At 36.0% G+C, this 25666-nt stretch overlaps 1 protein-coding gene across 1 annotated transcript; it reads right to left on the reverse strand.

Moving 5' to 3' along the window:
* Positions 1-22670: 22670 nt before the first annotated feature.
* Positions 22671-24485, reverse strand: LOC113304424 (heat stress transcription factor B-2b-like). The gene is made up of 3 exons (XM_026553529.1): positions 24324-24485; positions 23898-24195; positions 22671-23801 (listed from the first exon to the last, which is right to left on the reverse strand). Exons 2-3 carry the CDS (start codon positions 24159-24161, stop codon positions 22980-22982), a joined length of 1086 nt encoding a protein of 361 aa, XP_026409314.1. The 5' UTR covers positions 24162-24195; positions 24324-24485; the 3' UTR covers positions 22671-22979.
* Between the last annotated feature and the right edge of the window lie 1181 nt (positions 24486-25666).

Here is a 25666-nt window from a genome sequence, read left to right on the forward strand (position 1 = left end):
GAAGGGGTCGTATCCAAATCGAGATCCCTAGATAAACCCGTTTCCATCCACTCTCGGTTGTATACGGGAGACAATGATTAACTTCTCAAGCCTACTAGGGTTATAAATTTCAAGTGAGAAAGAAAACCGAGGATAAAGAAAGGAGGAACTGACATCCATGGTTTAGAATTAAAGTCAGACTCGATATCTAAAATACTAGTGAGGCGTGTCTTGTGTCGTGGCTGCTTTGTAGATGAACGCATAATCCTGGAATTATCTTTCTCGAGGAAAGCATGACGAGTATCAACGTTGGGTCCTTGCAAGACGCTGCGAGGAATTGGAGTATCTAAAATACTAGTGAGGCGTTTCTTGTGTCGTGGCTGCTTTGTAGACCAGCACATTATCCTGGCATTATTAGTAATCGGAATTTATGTCGTGGCTCCATCTCTCGGTCACCAATGCTTAAACCATTGAGCATAGCAAAATTTGGGTGACTTGTTGAAATCATGCATCGTAGTATTTCGGCTGCTCATAAATCCCGATTACTGATAATGCCGGGATTATGTGTTGGTCTACAAAGCAGCCACGACACAAGACACGCCTCCCTAGTATTTTAGATACCGAGTCTGAGTTCAATTTTCACCCCTGGACGTAAGTTCCTCCTTTCTTCGTCCTCGATGCTGGAAGATACACCTGTGGAGACATCTGCTGTTTTCTTATGCTTGTGGCTCTCCAGAGACGTTCTTGAGGATAATTGACATTTGTTGAAGCCATTTGTGATTCCTTTTGCCATAAAGATGGCTAAAGGTGAGAAGCTTCCTATCAGTAGTCTGTTTTTGGGTTCACTATTTTCCAATTTAGATTCCTTAGTCATAGACTCCAGCGTCTCTAACGGCTTCATGGAAATTGAAACATATGCTAATACTATGTTCCTCCAAACTTTGATGTGGGAGCACCTTGAGAATTATGCTTCAATTCCTCGTAACGTCTTGCAAGGACCCAATGTTGATACTCGCCATGCTTTCCTCGAGAAAGATAATGCCAGGATTATGCGTTAGTCTACAAAGCAGCCACGACACAAGACACGCCTCACTAGTATTTTAGATACCGAGTCTGAGTTTAATTTTCACCCCTGGACGTCAGTTCCTCCTTTCTCCTCACAGTTTTCACCCCTGGACTTCAGTTCCTCCTTTCTTATCATACCCAGTTATATATCGGATTTCATTTTTATGATAACATAGGAGTTTGTAAGTACTACCATGTTCTTTCTCCAAGTAATACAGTCTCTTCTTGTTGGTAAAATCATGGAATCTAAATATGAGAATTGGCTTCTTCCAAGATTCAACAAAGTGAAATTTGTTGAATTGTTTTTAATGATCGTTGATTAAGTTAATGTTGGGATATATGTTTTAAAATAATTCTTTTGTATATTTTATCAACAATTCGAGCTTGGATCAGTGGTTAAGCCTTTTGAGTCTTGGGGGTGGGGTCTCAAGATCAAATCCCCCCCCATTGGGTATATATATATATAAATAATATGTATATATTTAATTATTCCGGGAACGGGGTCTTGGGAGGTCTCTTGAATTTGGAAAGTTATTTTTGCTGATTACGATTAATTTTCCCGTTTTATACTGTTATGAAATTTAGAATGTTTGCAATAAATTAAATCTATTTTGCATTAATTCGTATTCATTGCTTTGGCTATAAAAATCAGTTTTGGAAGCAGAAAGAAAACAAGTTTTCAATGCTACTGTTGTTTTTTTGAGAATCAATAGACTAGTTTTTTCTGAGCAAGATAAGATAGAGTGAAAGTGATCAATCTCTCATTGTGTGTGTGAGGGATTGAAGAGAGTTTTTATCTCGGCTGTTTTATCCTGGGGCGTTGTGACGAAGAACGAACTGCTTGCACAAAACTCAAGGCAGAGCCACGAAACGTTTTAAAGAGAGCGACCTAGTCGTGACTCAGCCGTTATCTTGTTTTTGTGTTTAACTTTTGTTTTGCAGGTTTGAAATCGGTAATTGTTCCAACAGTTAAACCATAACTTAGACACAAAACTGAATCTGGCCACATATTTAAGAGGTGATTTGTAGAATATCCGTAGAAGTACGTCTTCCGGAATATCATTAGAAACACTAAACTTATCCTTATTGTTCGTCTGATCGATCTTCTCTTCTCTTTTCCTTTTTTTTTCTTTTGACTGAATATCATTAAGTAATGAATAGAGAACATATATAATTTATGAGAACCCTAATTCCCGAATCAAATCTTTAGAATCTAGACGCACTAAAAGAAAGTTATCATACTCTGTATATTACTATCTTTAGGAATTTATAGCCGGGCCCGGCTTGATATTTCGTGAATTCGCGAAGGTGCATGACTGCTATAGGGGGATCAAATTGATCAGTCTACCCAGAGTCATGCTAATTCTTATATTGGACGTCTGTTAGTGCCTGGACAAGTGGCATTCATTATGAAGCTATATTAGTCTGACATTACAGCCGTATAGTGCAAAACAAGAGTCTGCCAATGACAAATACGCATCATTGGATAGTGCAAGGTTTGTGTGGTAGAAGGATGTAATGACATGAAGTAGGTCATGCAATAGCGTATGTAGTCAATGATTGGACGACTTTTGTAAGCTTCCTTAGATGCAATAAAAGTGAGTTCATCGTAGTACTGATCCCATGAGTTAGTAGCATATATAGTACATTCTCTACTGCAGCATAGGATAGGATGCATCAAAAGATATTAAAAAAGACGCAAAGCTTTCATTGTCAGTCTGTGAGATTGTTGTTATACGCGCCTGTAGAGGCTAGTATGAGACTGAACTTCTTGGTGCACTATTGAAAAAATCACCAAAAAGAAAAACTACCATGCATGAAAGTAACTATAAACTTTTGGAACTGAACTTGGGAGTTAGGTCCTCTTTTATATCCTGGGATAGTAATTCACATGCTGATTTCACCAAACAATAAATTCTTTCTGCTTGAAGTATTTGATTAATCTTTATGATTATAAAGTGGTTCAACTCATATAAACTAGTTCTGGCAGTTGTCTTCTTGTTGCCCAACGAACTAAACCATAATTCAAAAGCAGCAACAGTAGTAGGGTAGATACCCGAAGTTTCCGATGACACTGTCCGAAAATTGTCCCCACATCCAAGCAGAAATATTGAATGTATACAAGATGTCCTTACGTATACGAGCAGGTGGAGTTTGTACCATCCTTTTTAAGCGCAAGTGTCTTATGCCAGGAAAATAAACTTTAATTACAAACCAAATTAAATAAATTTAAATAACAGTAATTGGATCAAACATGGAAAATAAAACTCATTATTTGCTTTTGAGAAGATTATAAAGGGTCTAAATAAGAAATAACTGCTGGACTGCTTGTTGGTAAATCATCAAAAAAGTGTTTTATAAGATAAGGGCGCTCCTTCCATGCTTTGAGTATTTTTCTTGTAGTTGCTTCATCCGTCGTTGCCGTCACCAAAGTTTTCAAGGAAAGAAAATTCTCTACGTGACTAGAAATGTTATACTTACGTAGTTCCTTAGGAGATTTAACTTGACTTAGTTCTTTTGAATGCACATTGTAAAACCTGACAACATGACCATTTTCTTTCCTCCAAAACAGAATCAATTGGTTAGAAAAACTCAGAACACGAATAATAGCACGAGGAGGAGGATTGATTAACACTCTTGGGAGATTGAACTTAATAGTTTCCTTAACCCAGACGTGTTTATCTATGTCTTTCAATATATGCAGTACTACCTTACCTTTATATACATCAAATATCTCTATACCTGCATAACATAAACATCCTTTGTACTGCAATTGATACAAATAATAACGCGAAAAAAATTCATCGTCACTAGGAAATTCAATCATTTGAAACTTCTCACGGTGCAAATCGAATGATACCAAAGCGCTTCTTTCTTCTCCTGCTTCATCTTTTCGCAACTCGTAAAAGAGAGTTCCATTACAGGAGATGGATGGTTCATTCGCTGGGCGATGTTTCGGCCACGGGTTATGAATCTGTCTCCATGGTTGAGTACTACCTAGTGTAAAGATGTAATATTCATAATCTCCCTTATAACTCATGATACGCATCACCTTATATTCGTTGTTCAAGGAGTCGTATCCAAATCGAAATCCCCAGATATATTCACAATCGGTCATATTCCTCCATTGAATACGGGAGACGACGATTAGCTTCTCAAGCCTACTAGGGTTACAAATTTCAAGTGAGAAAGAAAACCATAGATCATATACTCCACGTCCACCTAAGTTCCAATTCCAATAACAAGCTAAACCAGTATCATACCCAATCCTATTCTTGCCTAGGATTTCGTCTTTTTGATGGAGGAGTATGTAAGTATCACCATGTTTTTTCTCCAAGTAATACAGTTTCTTGTTTTCGCCACAATCTTGGAATGTAAGATTCAAGTAAGTGAAATTTGTTGAATTGTTGTTGATGATTGTTGATGAGGTTATACCATGATTTAGATACACAACTGAATCTCATCACAGATTTAACAGGTGATTTGTAGAATATTTGTAGAAGTACGTCGCCCGGGATATCATTAGAAGCAATAAACTTAACTCCCTTTTTCCTTATCTGATCGATCTTCTCTTTTTTTCCCTTAGACCAGAATCAAATGTCCTAATTAATTAATTAATGAATAAGAGGAATATAAGTTACGAGAACCCTAGTCCCAAAATCCTACCTTTAGAATCTAGACGCACTAAAGGAAGTTATTTGTTACGCAAAGCATTCCTAACACAGTACTGTCTCCATATATTACTATCTTTAGGAATTAACGGAGAGTCGGGGACACTTACGGCAGACCAAAGTTAGAGTCCATAATCCTAGGTACTCCCTGGTCAAGTGGCACTTACTATTGAAGCCATATTAGTTTGACACTGCAACGGTATAATGCAAGACAAGAATATGCCAATGACAAACTCAAACATGCCCAACTCAAGAAGAATGTAATGACATGAAATAGGCCATGCAATGGCCGATTGTTGGACGATTTTTGCCCAGCTCAATAAAAGTGAATCGTTACATTATTATTATTTTATTTTATTTTGTGTTGATACTTGATTGTAACACTGATGTCGTGAGTTAACAAGATCCTCTAATGCAGCACGAGATGCATCGAAAGATGGACAAAAAAAGTTTCACTGTAATAAATCTATGAGAATATTGTGGTATACGGGCTTAGAGGAACTGCAGTGGTGCGAGTATAACCAAAGACCAAAGAGGAAAAAAAAAGACCAAATTTTGGGTTTAATCTGGTGTGTGACCCTACGGTGTAAAAACTAAATTTGGTCAGACGGACATTATACCAACGCCTGGTGTGGGGCGTAGAATATACCAACGTCTGGTGTGGGACGGGGAGTATACGTTCGCCTGGTGTAAAAAAAAAAAAAGAAAAAAAGTGGGGCGGAGGTATTATGCCCGCCCCATGCATTTGAAGTTTGTAAAGAGTGGGGCGGAGGTATTAAGCCCGCCCCACACAAAAGAAAAAAAAAAAAAGACGGGCGTGCATTATATGTTCGCCTGGTGTGGGGCGTGGACTATACGTCCGCCTGGGGTGGGACGTGGACTATACGTCCGCCTGGTTATGGGGCGTGGACTATATAAACGCCCGACTATATTTGGGTTTGGTCTTGGTCGCAGACCAAATTTGGTCTGGATTTTAGTCTTTGATCAAATTTTGATCGATGGTCCGTCCCACTACGCCTATCAACTGGACACTATATTTGGGTTTAGTCGTCCATTGTGGACGCTCTTAGAGAGTCAAGTGTACGAGACTATACTTTATGGTGCGCTATCAAAAACACTTCATTGTGCCAGTTACAAAAGAACAATGCATAGTCGGTTTAGAGATGCGGTAGCTAGGGGTGTAAATAATACCCGAAAATACTCGGCCTGCCTGTATCCGCCCGAGCCCGCCTGTACCCGAAGTAGCCCAAAGCCTGTTATGGCCCGTCACGGACCACCCGGCCCGGCCTGGATTAAATTATTGGGAGGTCTCGGGCTTTGCGATTATTATGATGCCCGTCCTGATACCCGGCCTGGTGCCCGACCTGAAAGCCTTCTATGTGCCATTAATCATTTAATATCCTCTTAAAAAGACTTAAAAGTTACAATTTTATAATTGTCAATTTTGTGTCAAGAAAAATAAAATATATAATTGTTTTTACTTATAATTAACCTTTTCAAAACATTATTGGTAATATATTTTCTTATTAGAAAGTTTATTGTACTCTAATTAATTATTTATTATAGGCTAAAATTAAAAATTTGTTAGTGTAATTTAAATATAAAATAATACTATCACTTACGATATGCGATGTTGGAAAGGAAAGGATATTGTATTTAATACCGTTCATTTGAAAATTTAAACTTAAGAGAAAAATAATAGTGGCTTGTCCGGCCCAATGTAGTCAATATCGGCCGTATCGGCCGATATATCGGGGATATTTCGGATATCGGCCCAAAACGATACGATAAGAAGAATATCGGGGATACGATATTCGCCCGATAATATCGGCCGTATCGGTCGAATATCGGCCATTTCGGTCAAATATCGGCCGTATCGGTCGATACGAAATTTTCCTACATTTCCCGATATGAGACGGTATTGGTCGTTTTCTATAAAGTTTAAGGGTAATTTTGGCGAAGAAAGTCTTCCAGGTGGTAGTAGAGGTGCATGTAGCTCTCGAAGCAAGTTTAAGGGTTATCTATTATATATTATCCGAAAATGTGTGGAGAAAATGTTTAATATAAATTTATAGTCTCTAAATCTAGAACCGATATTATACCGATATTTCAACGATAATATCCCCGATATAAAATCGTACCAGTGTATCGGTCCCGGCCGAGATGAACCGGTATCCGATATTAACTACATTGGTCCGGCCCGATCTGGCCTGCCCGTATAAAAAGCGGGCTTTGGGCGGTCTTTGGGTAGCAAATTATCTACTTGTGCCCGGTCTGTCCGGCCTGAGTTTATTTACGGGCTCACAAATATTAAGCCTGGCCTGCCCTGCCTGTCTTAGTTTTTGGGTCGGGCGGCCCGCCTGCCCGAATTCACACCCCTAGCGGTAGCCCCCGACATCGTCCCTACTGATTTCTGATTATAAGGAACAACCAAACTTTGAGTTCACAAAGGGGAATGGGTAGTAGGCTAGTACTAGTAGCGTAGGCCCATTAAATTCTCTACGTATTTGATTCACTCCTCGGCAGCAGAAGTCGGTCTTTAGAAATGTCGTCATTCATTTGTCATTTGTCACTATTTCATGACCAGTCAGGCCTATTTCTATGCACCATGGTAAAAGAAAATATATTTGCCATACCAGGTGGCATGGTAAGCCAGCTGCACTATTATAATAATAAAAGAGATAAGCGTCCTTATCGGGCGATATTGTCTATTTAGTTAGCGATATAGATTTTATCGCTGGTTATTTTAAGAATAACACTTTATATTGTTAATATCGCCAATGTTTGACTCAATATTGCTAACTGTCGACTCAAATATATTCTATAAATACCATACTTCTCCTTTTACTCCTCTCCACACCATCTCTTTTATCTCCTAAACAAAATCCTTTAGTTGTCCGTCCAAATATATATGAGTGAGGAAAGAAAAAGAAACAGAAAAGTTAAAGGATACACTAATAGTACTCTATCCAGTGGCAGATTAAATTATGTGCAGGATAAATAATAAGAGTTTTAAATGTTAGACAACTAGCTGGTGATGGTGTACTCTCTGTGCACATATATAGCCATCCAGAGTGAGTTAATTCAGTCGTTCTAAGAGGTGGGTGACCTGAGTTCCGTATGGTGCTCAATTTACTTCCCCCTCATGTCCAAGAAAGAGTCTGAAGATATCCTTAATGGCGTTTATATGATATACAACTTAGAAACCATATGACGCAAATAGTTCAAGTTATATTGGAGAATGGTGGAAGACAACAAATACATTATTTTTCAAATATTTTGAATGTGGCAAGTTTTTTTTTCTTCTTAAAATTTAATTTTTGATTAGATAATTTAAAGAAAGACCACAACTACGTTTCATAGCTATCTCATTACGAAACTATGTTTGATTATATAAATATAAAAAAAGGACATTTATGAAACTTATTTCCTAATTGAAGGGGAATCAATAGACGTTTTGGTCCATTTTTTATTGAATGTCTATTAGATGACCAATTCGAACCTAGGTAATAACTTTGGTAGAACCGATCTTGACTTATGCTGAGAGCTATGGTAGAACCGATCTTTACCTAGTTTGGGATATGCGGTAGAACCGATCTTGGATTATGTTGAAAACCTTGGTAGAACCGATCTTAACTATTGTTGAGAGTCTTTGTAGAACCGATCCCTAACTATTTGGGATACTTGGTAGAACCGATCCTAGCTATTGTTGAGAGTCATGGTAGAACCGATCCCTACCTATATTCGGTGACTTGGTAAAACAGATCTTAACCTGTGTTAGGACTCATGGTAGAACCGGTCCCAAGAGCAAAACCGATCATTTATATTCACATATTACTTTATAGTTTTGTGTGAGTTTGGAATTAGGGTTTGCTAAATAGGAAAGCTCCAAATGTCTATATAATTTGGACATGAATAAAAAATTTATCTTTTATTGTCCAAAGATATTCCTTGATACTCAAGGTGATCCCAATCCGAAATATTGAGAATCTTTTAATTAAGATTTTTGATTATATGCTTTTGATTTTCCAGCAAATCAAAACATATCTCTAGGAAAGTTATATTAGTTAAGTGCTAAACTAATATTAAATATATTCTAATGAGAGATTTTAGAATTACAGGTTGGATATTAGTTGGAAATAGGATTACCAAAATTAGCTACATATTGCATATCTTGAGAATTTTTTCGATTTTGGAATTTTCTTGTTGTCCAAACAACCTTGGTCTATAAATGGTTGAGTTTGCATTTCTTGAAAACTATCCTAAGAGCCAGGAAAACTTCATTCGTGTTGTTTCTTACGGATCCGTCTATCCGTAGAGCAAAGTATCTTAATTAGGAGAAATCTCTTATGACCATTCGTTTAAAGACTTTTTTGGGATCAAGAAGCTCTACGAGTACCGTTGGCGGGAAACTATAGATAATTGCATTGTTATCTTATTTTTCGATTATTGATTTGGTTGACTAACGATTGTTGAAACTTTGACTGCACATAGTTTGATTATTCTTGAGAGCCTTATCTTCCGACATAAGTGTCACTCAAACTAGATCAAAGTATTGGAGAGATCTTTAGAACTATTGTTAGATCTAAATACAACTTGTGATTATTCATTGTTGACAGACTCCGTTCTGTATGTGACCGGTCATATATGGATTCAGGTTTGTGATGTGCAGGTACATAAGAAGGAAATTGAAGATTTGAAGACAAGAAAATTTTTCTTATGGTTTTCGTATCTCGTGATATGTGCACACATTTTGATCGTCTAGATCCGACTTAGATCTGATTTATCTTTGATCTATTTGATCATATAGTCGTTTAGATCAGAAACTATCATTTGATGGTTTTTTTTTCCGAATCTTATAGTCCGAATCTAATAGTTATGAATCTGAATCTAGGTTACTGATTGGATTGATCTTACCCGACAAATGAGTTTACTAGTTTAAACGAAAGAGCCTATTTCAGAACTCAACGAGTCTTTTTCTAAAAGATTATTGGATTAGTTGCCAAACAGATTTATTCTTTTACTGTTTGGAAGACGTTCAAAAAGAGATGAGTGCTTAAGACTTTACATTGGTAAAGAAACTCAAGATAGTGATTTATGTCTTGAGATTCACGTGCGTGACCAAACAGTCGTAGATGCAGGGATCCTAAGGGAACTAAGTAAATAGGGGTGGATTACTTGGTCTCAACTATACGAAGTTGGCTTTCTTCTTTGTATGTCGGCTTAATTCTAAAAGTATTCAAAACTGGACTAGGTTCCGAGGTTTTTCTGCATTCACGGTTTCCTCTTTGACAAGATTTTTTTGTGTCATTTACTTTACTTCCGCATTATAATTTTTTTATTATAATAAAGTGAATAACACTTGTACGTTAAATCCTTATCACTTGACATTAATCCTATAGCCAATCGGTCTTGTACTGTAATTATTGTCAAGTGAATATATTGAAGTTGTATTGTCTCGACTTTGTCCATAGACAATCACTATAGGTATCAGACTTATAGGTTGAAACGAAAATATTGTGGTGTACTTGGGTACCCTCGTTATTTCACGATTTAGTTTTGGAAAATACATGTGACACGATAACTCTATTAATAGCTGAAAACCTTCAGGTATTCTCATATATATATATCCATTTTCCCATGCAAATACGTAGTAACCACATCCATCAAATGCATGTAGAGTCCTTCATGTACTACCACAATTAATGAACTATTGAAAAATGTATTTATACTATCATGTTATCTTTTATATATATATATATATATATATATATTTGTATCCATTTTCCCATAAAAATACATAGTAACCACATCCGTCAAATGCATGTAGAGTCCTTCAGGTACTACCACAATTAATGAACTACCGAAAATCGTATTTATACTATCATGTTATCTTTACTATCTGTATCAGTATAAATAATTAAATATTTAAAATGTCTTTCGCGTACTAAAAATTGATGACTAAATATAATCTACAATTAAACTAAACAAAACCCATAATTAAAATTATAACATTTGATAATCATTTTTTTACGGGAAATTAACCGTTTTTATTTTTTTTATTTCACCTCTGTTGGTTTCGAAGTTCAACTTCACTATAAATCATAGAGCATAATTTTCATGACATGTTTTAAAACTTTACCGTCATTTCTTATATATATATATATATATATATATATATATATTACATAGATATATTATTGCCATGACCAAAGAACAATATGATATAAAAATATACATCGTTAGATAATCTCATAATCAAATCAATTAGTTTGCTTAGTTAAGTTCCGTGAAGTCTCATGTTTACCCAAGAAATTAAGATGATGGTGATGGTGATGAAATTTCAAAATATTATAATTTCATTTTTCAAACTAAGGGTTTAAATTAGATGTAGATACTTTTCCAATAAATTGAAATATGGTCTTTGTTTGATATAGATGATCAAACAAGTGTGGCAACTAAATCTGATAAAACGAACAACACATAATTAATTAGGGTTCACATTAGATAAAAAAATTAGGGTTCTTTTTCTTTTGGATAAAAAAATTAATCAAGATTGGCATTAGAATTAATTAGAAGATATTCATTACCCACATCATTGTTAATTTATCACAGATGTTTTCATAAGTAAAGGTTGTATAGTATATATGTAAAAAGAAGATTGTATTTAGTCGATGCTTACTAAAACACATGAGTTAAAAATACAATTCATATAAAACCTTGATATACAAAAAATAAAGGATGACAACTCGAGGGAAAAAACTTGGTTTGAGTGTGAGTAAAAAACAAAGGATGTAATAAAACTTAACTCAAACTAATTATACCAAAACTTTATCTCAAAAAAACTGTCAGACATTGGCTCATTAGCAGTAATCAAAAGTGGAAATAAAATATTAACTCTAACTTATTGTATCAAATTTGTATCTCACGATATAATAATTTGAATTTAGAATAAACTTAAACTATTTAAAATCTTAATTTCAACAATAAAAACCATTTAAAACCAAATACATTAACGAAAGACCAGGCGCAACCAAAAACAGAATCAAACAAAATCTTGTAGCAGTTGAAGACCAAATTCCAGATGCATTAGCTAGTATTGAGTTGATATTCATGTTTAAAGATACTACACCATATTTATCGGTTTCAAAAGAGATGTTAGGTATGCAGAAATGGGGTACAATCGTCTGTTAATTGAGAATCAAATACCTTATTTTGCTTTTAAGGGTCTATATGAGGGAACATGTTCAACATACGTGAAACATCAACTTCATAAGATTTTTCACCCAATCTTTCCTAGAATCCACCCTTAGAAAATTCACCCCGTGATACCTTTGGTTTGGATCATACCCATATTCTTGACATAATCTGTTTGCAACTCTAAGAGCCAGAGGTACGAAAATTGTGTTTAGGGATACTCATTTTCTCGATGTGGAGTTGGAGGGAAAAACTTTGTCCATTCCTCTCATTCGACTAAAACTCAACTTTGGTGAGAAAATATTTATGAGTTTCATGGGCTTAAAAGTCACTAAGGATAGAGTTATATCCCGTATAAGAAAAAAATATCCAATTAGTTGATATACATTTTGTTTACAAAAAAAAAAAGAATATTACCAAAAAACTAATCTACTCCTAAGTTTTAAGATATTATCTTCAACAATAAGTAACATTAATATGTTGGAGCTTATGATAACAATAAAACTAGTTAATTTTACCCTATCGCAGTCTCACCAATAACAAGAGACCCGACACAAAAAGATACTTGCAAAAATACATTGAAAAGAACTAAAAAGTAATATGACAAAAAGATGGGAATATAATAAAACAGGGAAAATTACTAGACTAACAAAAGGAAACCTAATAGATAGGCTTTGTACCAACTCAATGGTAACAAAAATTACCTACTTTAAAAAACAAGGGAAAATAACTAAAAATGAAGGAATCTAGTAGTAAGATATAAACTCAAACTTTTGTACCAACTCAATGAACAAAAAAAGAATGATGTAAACTAACAACTTAATGAGATAAAGCGAACTGACAAAGAATTTGCAGAGAGTAGTTACTGCTCTTTAAAAGTTTTTGGTTAGCAAACAAAGAAACAACTAGGTACACAACAAGATAAACATATATTTTCTCAAAAAGAAAATGAACAAATAAAATATACTAACATGAACAAGTGATAGTAAATCTTTTCCAGAAACAGGGGAGTAATTTAAAATATAAAGAAAAAGATAATTTCTTTAAGTGTGATTTCATCCTAGGAAACTATGTTTGGTTAATATTATTAAAAGAAGTATATATACAAAACTTGTTTCGTAATCGAAAGGAAATCAATAGGCGTTTTGGTCCAGTTTTCATTGAAGATCTAGCAGATGACCAAATCGAACCTAGTAATAACTTTATTAGAACCGATCTTGACTTATTCTGAGAGCTATAGTAGAAACTGTCTTTACATAGTTCGGGATATGCGGTAGAACCGTTCTTGACTTATGTTGAGAGCCTTGGTAGAACCGATCTTTACCTATTTGGGATACATGGTAGAACCGATCTTAACTATTGTTAAGAGTCTAGAGTCTTGGTAGAACCGATCCCTACCTATTTGGGATACTTGGTAGAACTGATCCTAGCTATTTTTTGGATTCATGGTAGAACCGATCCCTACCTATATTTGGTGACTTGGTAGATCCGATCTTAACTTTATTAGGATTCATGGTAGAATCGGTCCCAAGAGCAAAACCGATCCTCTATATTTACATATTACTTTATGGTTTCGTGTGAGTTTGGAATTAGGCTTTACTAAATAGGAAAATTCCAAATGTCTACATAATTTAGACATGAATACAAATCATATATTTTATTGTCTAAAGATATTCCTTGATACTCAAGGTGATCCCAATCCGAAATATTGAGAATCTTTTAGTTAAGATTCTCGATTATATGCTTTTGATTTTCCAGCAAATCAAAACATATCTCTTGGAAAGTTATATTAGTTAAGTTCTAAACTAATATTAAATATTTTCTAATGGGAGATTTCAGAATTACAGGTTGGATATTAGTTGGAAATAGGAAAACCGAAATTCCGTACTATAGAATATCTTAAGAATATTTTCGGTTTTGGAATTTCCTTGTTGTCCAAACAACCTTGGTATATAAATAGTTGAGTTAGCATTTGTTGCAAACTATCCTAAGAGCTAAGACAAATTCATTCGTATTGTTCCCGGTGGAACCATCTATCCGGAGAGGAAAATACCATAATTAGGAGAAATCTCTTACGACCGCTCGTTTAAAGACTTTTGTGGGATCAAGAAGCTCTGCGAATACCGTTGGTGGGAAACTAGATATTTTTATTTTTATTTTAGTTTTCGATTATTGATTTGATTGACTAACGGTTTTGAAACTTTGATTGCACCTAATTTGATTATCCTTGAGAGCCTTTTCTTCTGACATAAGGGTCACTCAAACTAGATCAAAGTATTTACGGGAGTTTTAGAACTGTTGCTAGATCTAAAGACAACTTGTGATCATCCATTGTTAACAAACTTCGTTCTGTGCGTGATCGATTATAAGCGGATTCAAGTTTGTGGTGTGCAGGTAAATAAATAGGCAATTGAAGATTTGAAGACAAGAATATTTTTCTTATTGGTTTTCCTATCTCGTGATTTGTGCACACATCTTGATCGGCTGGGAACCGACTTAGATCTAATTTATTTTTGATATATTTGATCTTATAACTGTTTAGATCGGCATCTATCATTTGGTGGTATTCTTCAATATTCGAATCTGATAGTTGTTAATTCGAGTCTAAGTTACTGATTTGGATTGATCTTACCCGACAAAGGAGTTTACTGTTTTCAATGGAAGGGCCTTTGTCATAACTCAATGAATCTTTTTTTAAAAGATTATTGGAGTAGTTACCAAACAACTTTATTCCTTTAATTTTTGGAAGACGATCAAAAGGAGTTGAATGCTTAAGACTTTACATTGGTAAAACAACTCAAGATAATGATTTTCTGTCTTGGGGTTCACGTGCGTGACCAATCGATTATAGAAGCAGGGATACTAAGGGAACTAAGTAACTAGGGGTATTTTTTTGGTAAGAAATCGATGTTGGCAGTAAAAAAATTTTCGAAAAAAATCAAAACTGGACTAGGTCCCTGCATTTGCAGTTTCCTCGTTAACAAAATCTTGTTGTGTGATTTACTTTTACTTTCAGCAATTATAATTGTTTTATTATAATTAAAAGTAAATACACTAGTGCGTTAGATCCTAATCAGTTGATATTGATCCTATAGTAAATTGGTTTTGAACTGTAACTATTATCAAGTGAATACCTTGTAATTGTATTGTCTCGACTTTGTGCAGAGACAATCACACTTGGTATCATACTTATAGGTTGAAACGAAAAGGCGTGGTGCATTTGGGTATCCTCGTATTTTCAGTTTAAAAATTAAAAACTCAAAAGGAAAACTTAACTTACCATGTTTGGAATTTTATGGAAGTCCAAATTCAATTCGGATGTCGGGTACTACAATATTAGGACTTTTATTTTTTTTCCAAATTAGTACGTAAAGGGAAACAAAACTACATATTTTACACATATTTTCTGTGAAAATAAAAGGAAAATAAATAAATAAAATATACGCATATTTCCTATCTTTTCTCTACCTATTTAATGTATTCGCCCTGCCATTCCAAATACATCGTCACGAGGCGGGCCAAGCCCCGCATACACCAAATCAAACATCGCTACGGGGTAAGGAGAAGCCTCGTGCATACCAAGTTAAATGAAAATAAAATACCGGTGCATAGCACTGACACAAATCTAGTAGGCCTAAAAGGGGTTACCAATTTGCTTGGGGATGTACCGTTCCAAAGTTGAAGGATATTTGTCTTGTATAAATTTGGTACTCTCCCAAGTAAATTGGTACCCCTATTAGCAATCTTAACTAATTTGAGAATCCTTAAGGGCGACTCCTAGGGTAAGTAAAAACATTCATAAATCTTGGATGATCCACTAGACATGGACTAAAAAAACGTTATTATAGTGTTTTCAAGAGTTCATAAAGCCATCAAGTCCATTAGGAACTCCATGGCTTTGAGGGAGTTGATGTAGAGGGTCCATATGATCACTGGTTGATCAGATACCGTGTCCGAATATATATTTTTTTGTTTACTATTTCTCCCATCCGATGATACACAAATACCTTTTTTCTTATTAGGCCACACTCAATGACCGGTTAAAAGTTTTATCTTTTTGAATGATATACAACGACTGATATATGTGTTCCTAAAATGTAGCAGCGGTTTTTGTACCATTTGTAACGTTTTTAAGCACTGCACATTTCAAATTTTGAGATCCCACTAAAATTTATCCGTATGAGTTTTTTATTGGAATCCGGACGAAGAGTTTCCGGATGGATTAACATTTTATTTTTGTTTCCATGGTGGGTTTTCTCTCCACAAAATACTGAGGATATGTATATATGGATGTTTTTCCTGGATAGTTTGTGGCCTAGTACCATTATTTAGGACCTATATATTTCCACATCCACCCAATGGAGAAGGATATGGGGTGTCTAAATTTGCTGAAACTACCAATTTACCCTCTAAAAAAATATTAGTACTACTAATTTATCCCCATTAGCTCTTGATAATAAAACTTAAAAACAAAATCATATTTTCACTTCCATCCCCTCATAAACCGATTCTTCTTTTCTTCTTCTTCCTTTTTTTTTTCATTTTCTTGAATCTAAAACACCGTCGATTATCGACGATCCAAAACGATTAATCGTTTTCTTTTTCTATAAAATGACGAAACAAACAAGAGTGCAGTATCCTACTAACAAGAAATTTCCTAGTGAGAATAATCCTAGAATTGTTGAAGCGATTCGAAACAAAACGAAGAAAACGGTTAAGGAAGACGAACCATCTTTGATCGCACAAGAGGAAGAAATGGGTCGAATCAGGTAATTTTCTATCAACCCAATCCTCTAAACTAGGGTTTAGTAACATGCAATCGCTCAAAAAAATAAAATTTTGAAATCAAAATTTTCCTGGTTCCCCAAAATCGGACAATGTTAGTATACTTGTGAACCGATTGTGTTTAGAAACGGTTGATGTTCATGTACACATACCCCGATTGTGCTGCATATGTTGTGTTGTTCGAAAAATTTGGACCAGCACTGGGCAATGTTAATGTCCACATAGCCCGATTCAGTAACTGGAGGGATAACCGCTTTTCTGTAACTTTTTTCGTTAGAATCGGATTACATATGTGTCCATAAAAATCGAAATCGGATTACATGAGCACTTATAAAAACCGATTATTGATGTTTAATGCTAGAATCGGATTTTACATGTGTGTCGAGCAAACCGATTCTTTTAAGAAAAAATGCCCAATTTTTTTGTATCCTTTTTTGTTAATCGGATTATTTGAGCACTTCAATAAACCGATTGTTGATGTGTTATGTTAGGAATCAGGATGTATATGTGTATCGATTAAACCGATTGTATACCTTGGATTCTAAATTATGCATTCAATTCCATTGTTGTTTATCGCTTATCTCCGTATTCTACAGGGCAAACAAGCACAAGCAACAAAAGCAAGCCGGAAAAAAATATAAGAGGAAAAATGACTTTGATTCTCCTCCGAAGTGATCCACATCAATGATCCACCACCTCAAGCGGAGCAACCAACACAAGAAGAATCTGATTCCGATACACCTACTGAAGAAGGATGTGATGATAGAAAAGTTTTTGAAGAAGAAAGTGTTGAGGAGGATGTTAATGAAGAAGAAATAGGTGGCAAGGAAGGTGATGGAGAAGAAAGTGGTGGCACAGAAGGTGATGGAAAAAAAAGTGAGAATGAAGGTGATGAAGAGATAGGAGAAGTTCAAGGACAAGTACAAGAACAAGTCCAAGCAGGAGAAGTTCAACAACAAGTCCAAGGAGGAGAATCTCAAGAAGAAGAAAGAAAGCCACATGCCTGACCCGCTGAAGATGTTTCCTCGCGGCCCTACTGATACCGTTTACGGGTTACCCGATGATTGAGGAAATTTGTTATGGGAGTACAAAGAGAGTTGGGCCGTTGTCGTCTACCATACCATAGTAACTACCTAAAACTTATGCGATCTAACACAAAACTTATTATTTGTGTAGTGTTTTGATTATTGTCCATCGGATTTGTTTTGTTTCATATGATCACGAGGATGTCATTCGTCGTATGAAACCAGGAATGTCAGTGAGTATGATGAAGAATTGGCCACTGGAAGGACTGGAATAAACCGTTGGAGAAGTTGAGGAAGTAGTCAAGCTAGTCAAATCTACGGGGTTGATGCCTGCGGTCGACAATTTGGATATTGGTTACGAAAAACCTCTTTGTTCCACCTTTGCCGGGAGATACTACGGGGAAACGGATACTTTGCATCTTCCGTTTGGCGTAATGACGATAACTCCAAATGATACAAAGCTCATTACCGGGTTAAGCATATATGGTAAAGCCGTGAAGCACAAAGAATACGTTCAAGAGCTTGTCTGGGACAAGATTTACGCGTTCACCAAGAATGTGTTCCAATAGGATGAGGAGGTGACCAAGTCACAGATTCTAGTAGGCAAAGAAAAGCAGAGGATATTCCATCTCTGCTCATGGGAAAAAAGAAGCTTCGTGCTGAGGGAAAAGATGTGACCAAGGAACGTATCTTCGCCACGGCCAACGCGTATGTCCTTTACATCTTGGGATCTGTTATCTTTCCCGACGTTTCCGATGCCCGTGTGAACACCAACTTTATTCAGTTGTTGGAACCATTTGAAAAGATTCACGAATACTATTAGGGAACTTCCATCCTTGCACACTCGTTGAACGAGTTGATAAAGGCTTCTAGGGCTGAAAGGAACCAAATCAGAAGGAATATGGCTTTTCTGCAGGCGTGGATATATTTGCACTTCCCAATATTTGCTGAAAGGGATTTTGTGAACAAGGAATGGAACGGTCGCTTTTATGGGGACATGTACACCAACAACAGTAAGGAAATTTCCCAAGATGTGACTTATATGAAGTTGAGACGCCAGTTGGACAACTTGACGATGAAAGATGTTTTCTTTGACCCTTACAAGAAGGATTTGGCCAGAGGAAAAGGAAAGATGGTTGGGTGCGAAGAGAAAACTCATTATTTTTGGCCTTTGTTTCACCCAAAAGGATATGTAATGTACAACCATACGAGAGTCGCAAGACAATGCAGATACATACAAAAAATCCCAAATGAGCACAAAGAGTTTAAAATCAATGAGAAAAAACAGAATCATTGGACAATGATATTGAAATTGTTCATGAAGCTTTACCACCATGTGAATATTGGGAAGACATAAGGTTCAACGGATATCCTATGGATGGTCGTTTGAGAACAGATGATGAGGTAATTCCGGGTTACATGTCGTGGTACCTCAATGATTCACATACTCGAGTGATACGAGTATATGAGAGGCCATGGATACAGGACAAAGATACAACTCTCGAATACCTGGTGCATATTGTTACTCAATTACGGTTTTGTTAATTGTTTTAGCATTATTCGTTGAATGTTTGTTGTTTAAAATGGAAACATAGAAGACGAGTCGGGCACTTGATAACCCAAGCAAAGGTAAATATCAAGAAAGGGAAAAATGTTAAAGCCAATGAAAACATGATTGATGAATTGAACAGTCTCGAAGATGTAGAAGCGGGTGCAAAATTTGGGGAACCGGTGGAGGAAGAGGAGCCAAAGAAAAAGAGGAAGAGAGTCGCCTCAAAAAAGAATTCTGAAGGTGCATCGAGCAGCGCCCAACCTGCTAAACGAAGACGAGGTGGTCGTGGTCGTGGTGGGGATGTTGATAAATGAATGGTTTCAAACTTATGTATTTAAATATGGATAATTATGGAGTCAAAACTTATGTCTTAAATTTATTATCGAATTATGTTTGGTTATATTCATAGTTTATAAATTACTGAATCTGATTTCTTTTGAAAATTGTTAATGTTTGTCTAAAACGCGACAAAAGAACCAACTACAATGTGTGTACAAAAAATGCATGATTCTGGAAGTTTTTTATGTCACAATGGGTTTACATTTACCTGTATAAATCCGATTTTGACAGTTTTCCATGGGCACAATTTCAGAATCGGGTTTTGAAGGTGCACAACATAGACCGATTCTAAAAATTTTGTTCACCTGGTTTTTAAGTTTTTAGAGTCGGTTTATAAGGATACTTTTAAAATCCGATTCTGAGAAAACAAAAAAAAAATCCAGAGTTTTGATAACCTTAAGAATCAGTTTATGCGGGCATCCCATGTAATCCGATTCTTTTGAAGAAAAGTGACATTCTTTCTGAATTTTTTTTTTTTTTTGACAAGAATCAGATTATAAGAGAAATATTAAAAACGGATTGTTCAGAGGCATATTTTGACATCCTTAAGAATTGGTTTATGTGAGCATCCCACGTAGTCCGATTCTACTAAGGAAAAGTGGCACCTTCTCTGTAATTTTTTTTGCCGAGAATCGGATTACATGTGCAACTGTAAAATCCGATTATTGAGAGAAATATTTCAGCTGGAACATTTCAGTGGGCTATGGCGAATTCGTGATGGGGAAACTAAGTTCATTCACCACAAAGAATATATGACGTTGTACCGACGTGCTCGGAGGTTCATTGACGAACATTTGATGTGTCAAATTTTAGAATACCCATACTGAATCCTATATATGTAATGAATATTTTGTTTTTGAATGTAAAGTATAATCGGATTATGTGGGTATACATAAACACTGATTCCAATAATCGATTTATGTGAGTTTTGAAAAAACCCGATTCTGGGTTTACTTCGTTATTTAAAAAAAATTCAACCCTGAATCGGTTTACAACTGCACTAACATCAACCGATTCTGGATCGAGTTTTTCAAAAAAAAAGTTAAATTTTTTCAGGATTTGATGATGAATTAATGGTGGTTGATTACAGGGTTAACTTGATTAAACATCATTTAATCACTCAAATTAGCACCGATTAATCAAGGATAGTTTTTCCATTTAGTAAAATAGTTGGATAAGGGGTTATCGATTTTGCTTCAAAATATTCTTTATTATCTTGTAGTCGTAGGCACAAAATAGTCACACTAGACCCAAATTAGCCCGGATGTTTTTAGCTCCATGTCATTGGGGTTGTCCTAATAGTGGCCCAAGTGTGAGTGCATCCGCACGGGAAAAAGAATAAATTAAAATCCCATCACCCGTAATCCATGTGATAAAAGTGTGTATAATACAATAATTTGTAGCTAGTATACGAGCATCTTTAAGACCACGGGCAAACAGGGCCAAATTAATAATTGCAGCTACAATGAAAATCAAGACCACCTTAAGCTTAGGAGTTATGAGCAAGCTACTATACCACCCTAGAGAAGGTGCAAATGTCAATCGTTAAGATCACGTAAGAACATGCGAATGTCAAGTGGGATTCAGGAATCAACAAAATTCTACAAACATGAACTTGGATCAGACTTGTCCTTAAAGTTTACTATTCTGTTGGTCTCTTTCATAAAAAAAGAAGAAGCACCCGTTGACGTGAAAGGCTAACCAACAGTAGAGCTGTAAAACGTGCCGGCCCGACATAACCCGGCATATGAAGTCGCGTGCTTCACGTGCCATGTGTCATGCTGTGCTTTACTAGTCAAAAGCTAGGCACAACACATTTTACGGGCAGAACACACGAATAAACGTGATGTGCTGTGCCGTGCTGGCACACGTGCTATAAACAATTTGAAATCACTTAATATATACATTAAGTCGGACATTATCACGAGAATTTAAATAGACAACATATCATTTGAAATTATTTCAAGTAAACCTAACAAATTTATTCAATAAAAAGAAATAACCCATCAAGTATGAAATTGGATCATTGTCATGTAAATTAATGTTCTAGTCAAATATAGGTAACGACATTATAACAACGATATTGAAATATATTTTCCAAATATTAAGGTATCATATGTGTTTTTATAAAAATAAGTCAGCATAAAATGTCAAAAATTAGTTAGAATAGTGACTCTTTTGTGAAATATACACAAAATGTGATGTATTATGCCTTGTTATATGGTGTATTTTTGCATACTATGACGTGTTTTCTTAACGTGTTGTGCTGGGCCGTGTGCTTATCCGTGCCGCGTGCTGTGCTGATTAGGCTAACCCAATACAACACATGAAACTAACGTGTTGGGCCGTGCTGGGCTAAATCACGTGATAGGCTGGGTTGGGCTAAAATTTTAACGTGCTGTGCTAGACTGTGCTCGTACTAGCACATCCCAATTTACACCTCTAACCAACAGTACCCCTAATAAAATTTTCCTTCCCAAATAGAGTGATTCTATACGTACCGCGTAAAAAACAAGATAAAAACCGTTTCTCACACGGAAAGAGTGGCCCGCCGGCTGGAGTTAGCAGGGGCCAGAATCAGAAAAGTTGTGAGAGCCAGGGTTTTTACGTGGTTTTTCTCACGGTCCACTTAGAATTTTTGTACCAAATAATGAACCAAAAACAAAAAGCTACAAAAACAACTCAAGACCAAGTAATGGACCAATCAACGACCCCAATAGAAGCAATTCAACACCTCTAGTTGAACACTACAGTATACATATCTCTATCTCTTTGAACTCCTTGTCATCCAAATTCCTTCAACAAAATTCATTTGGATTCTTGTAGCAAGTAGCTTGGATTTTAATGTTTCACTTCCTTAAACCCTACGTGAATTCATTTTAGCTCAACTAAGCCATGTGACCACTTCCACTCCGATTCCTACATTATCCTAAGCAGGAATGGATAAGAAATACATGTCTACCAAAGCCAAAACTGTGCACCCCCAATGGATTGGATTCTGATTTTCCATTTTGTTGCCGGATGTTGGCACCTGCAAGGATACTGCCGAAATTAATATACATTCATTTAAGATTATATATCCATTAAAGTTTCCTAAAATTCCAAATTGCTACAAAAAGTTTTAAAGAACAACAAGAAACTTTGATAAAAAAGACAACAATTCTGATCAGCATTACACAATATTTTACTATCATATAAGCCACAAAAGTCTAATTACTTTGTTGTAAGAAAACCCTGTACAAAAGGTTGTTGACGGGATCACGTGACTTTCTTCTTTCTTCGTGCCTGTCTCCTCGTACCAGTATAAAGGAACTTTCACATTCTACTACAATCTCATCATAATACACTACAACAACATATTAATCATTACAAGCACAACCGTTGATTTGGTAGACTATTACATTTCTTTAACCATCTTGATTCATCATCAACTACTTTTTTCGAATCCGAATCCGACGGCTCTGGTTTCACCAGTTCTTCATTTCGATCATTTTCTTCATCATCTTCTGTTCTGACTCGTTTCACTCGAATCGGAACCCCAAATAATCGAGTACTACTCGTATCTTCTTCTGTTTCAGCTTTAAGTCGACTACCATCGCTAACACCGCCGGTGATTGCATCGTTATCGTCGCAAAATCGCTTTAATGACAAAAACTCCATCGATTTCTCCACCGGAAATCCATTACCACCACCACCACCACTCTTATTTTCTTCATCCTCCGCTTCGGTTTCTCCATGAAGATTAGTGGAAGCGTTATACTTAGTCATTAAAGCAAAGATATTGTTACAGAGATTCTTCATCTGTTTCAATTCTTGTGAAAGCAATTGATTTTCTTTTCTCAATCTTTCATTTTCTTCAACTAATTCTGAATTAGTACTACTGCTACTGCAACCACCGCCAGGCCTAATATAATTTATGGTGTTACTCGCCATCATCACCGGTGGAATTAATGATGTTGAAGGTGAAGAATTCGATGATAATACTTGTTCATCACCGGAATCCGTTGGAGATCCAGCTGCTACTACAACCGTGGTTGTTGTGGTCGTCGTCGTCGTTACAACCGGTGGTGACGGAGATGATGTTGATGATACTTTCCTTCTCTGTATATCAGATAATAATTTCTTTTCTCCTCTTTTAAAACAATCGTTGCAGAATTCCCATCTATCTGGTACTATCTTTCTAAATCCCTGCAATAAAAACACAAAAATCACTATTAATAACAGAGAAGATCAGAAATTTGAAGAAACGAAATGAAAAAGAGTTTGATTATGATTAAGACTTACGTAAGTATTGAGTTGGCGAACGAAACTAGAGAAATTATTATGTTTGAAGAATTTCGGCAACAAATCTCTAGCAAATTCAGCTGGTCTCCAAACAATGAAAGTAGTACCATCTTCGTTCCATGATATAATATCATCAACTGTTGTATCTTCAACTAATTGGTACGTTTTTGTTAGAAACGGTGTTGGTAATGATGATTTCTGCTGTGATTGTTGTTGTTGAGATAATGATTCTGTTTCTCCATTTTGTTGTTGTGGTTCTACCATATCCACCTACACCTGTTTCTTAATCAATCAACACCTAGAAACAGAAAATTTCTTAGATTCCACCTCTATAACAACAAATTAGTACTAGATCCAAGAAGAAATTTTACACAATTTTCAAAAAAAGTTTAAGATTCCATCAACGGTGATTTTCTTAGAATTTACCTGGTGAGATAATTTATTGGATATGTAAATGGATTAGATCTGGATAAAGAACATGGAAGAAGATCAGAGAAGAAGAAAGAGTTATTGTGGATTGTGGTGGTGGTGTGGAAGGGGATGTTTTTGTTGTTTCTAGAAGTTTCTTCATAAAAATGAATAACAAAACGGAAAGACCCCACCAAGAAGAAGGAGGAGAGGAAGAGAAAGGAAAGGAAACTCCTGGAAGGTTCTTCCTTTTTGTTTCGACACGCGTCTGTAATTTATGGATAGTGAAGGTTACAAGATAAGGTTACCTGTACCTGTTTTGCCGGTAAATGAAAGAGAAAGAAATTAATGAGAAATCAGGAACTGAAAATTAATGAGAGAGCTATGAAACGTGATAAAAGTTTGTTGCATGCGTGCTGGGGTGAATATGTGAGTAACAAAGAAAGTACATGGGACAATTTTCGAGGCACACAAAAGGCGTAGAGAACTAGGAATACTCTTTAACTTTCTACATGCTCGTAGGACTTCGTTTCTCCTTGGGAATTTTGATAAAATGCCTCCATTCTGAAAAATGCACTAATAAAAGTGTCCCCGTTTTTTTAAACTTTTCAAAAATATCCCTTATTTGACCGTATTATTCAAAAAACGGCTAACGGCTTGTTAGGACCGTTAAGTTCCAGCTGGTATCTAATAAAAGTCTTAAAAGTCCTCAATAGAGTTGGTCTGAATAAGGCGATCTGAGTCACCAGATGGGGTACAACGAGTCAGAGTCGACTCACTGAAGAAAAAATTGGGCCGAGTCTTGTTTGTTTCTGGTGTTATTCCAGCCATTTCAGGCCTGTATTTCTTCTCACCTGCACAACCTAGCATACATTCAATTCACAACTCAACCATTCATTTATCCATTGGAAGCATCAACAGTATCACCTTCATCTTCCTTGTACAATTCCTGCTACTGCAACAACACCAACCCTGGTTCACTAAACAATTCATCAACACCCACATCAACAACATACATGATCTCCTAACCAGTTCATCTCTCTGCAACAACCTTCTTTGAGTCTTGACTGCACCACAACACTACCAGGACCATCTTCATCTCATTCCCTAGCTCTAAACCATTACAACTGCAGCTGCAATTCCATGGTCTGTAGTAACACAACAACGCCACTTCCATCAGCCAATAACACCACCATTTCCTCAAGCCAACAGTGGTAGCATCTCTGATAGTTTCAATACCATCTAACCATTTGAACTGCACCTCAACTACCTGCACCTGCAATTCCCTGTCCTAAGAGCAACCACAGTCATGAGACGGACCAAACACCAAAAGCCAGACTAAAAGCCAAAAAAATTTGGTA

Source organism: Papaver somniferum, chromosome 8 (genome assembly GCF_003573695.1).
Source record: "Papaver somniferum cultivar HN1 chromosome 8, ASM357369v1, whole genome shotgun sequence".
Classification (NCBI taxonomy): Eukaryota; Viridiplantae; Streptophyta; class Magnoliopsida; order Ranunculales; family Papaveraceae; genus Papaver; species Papaver somniferum.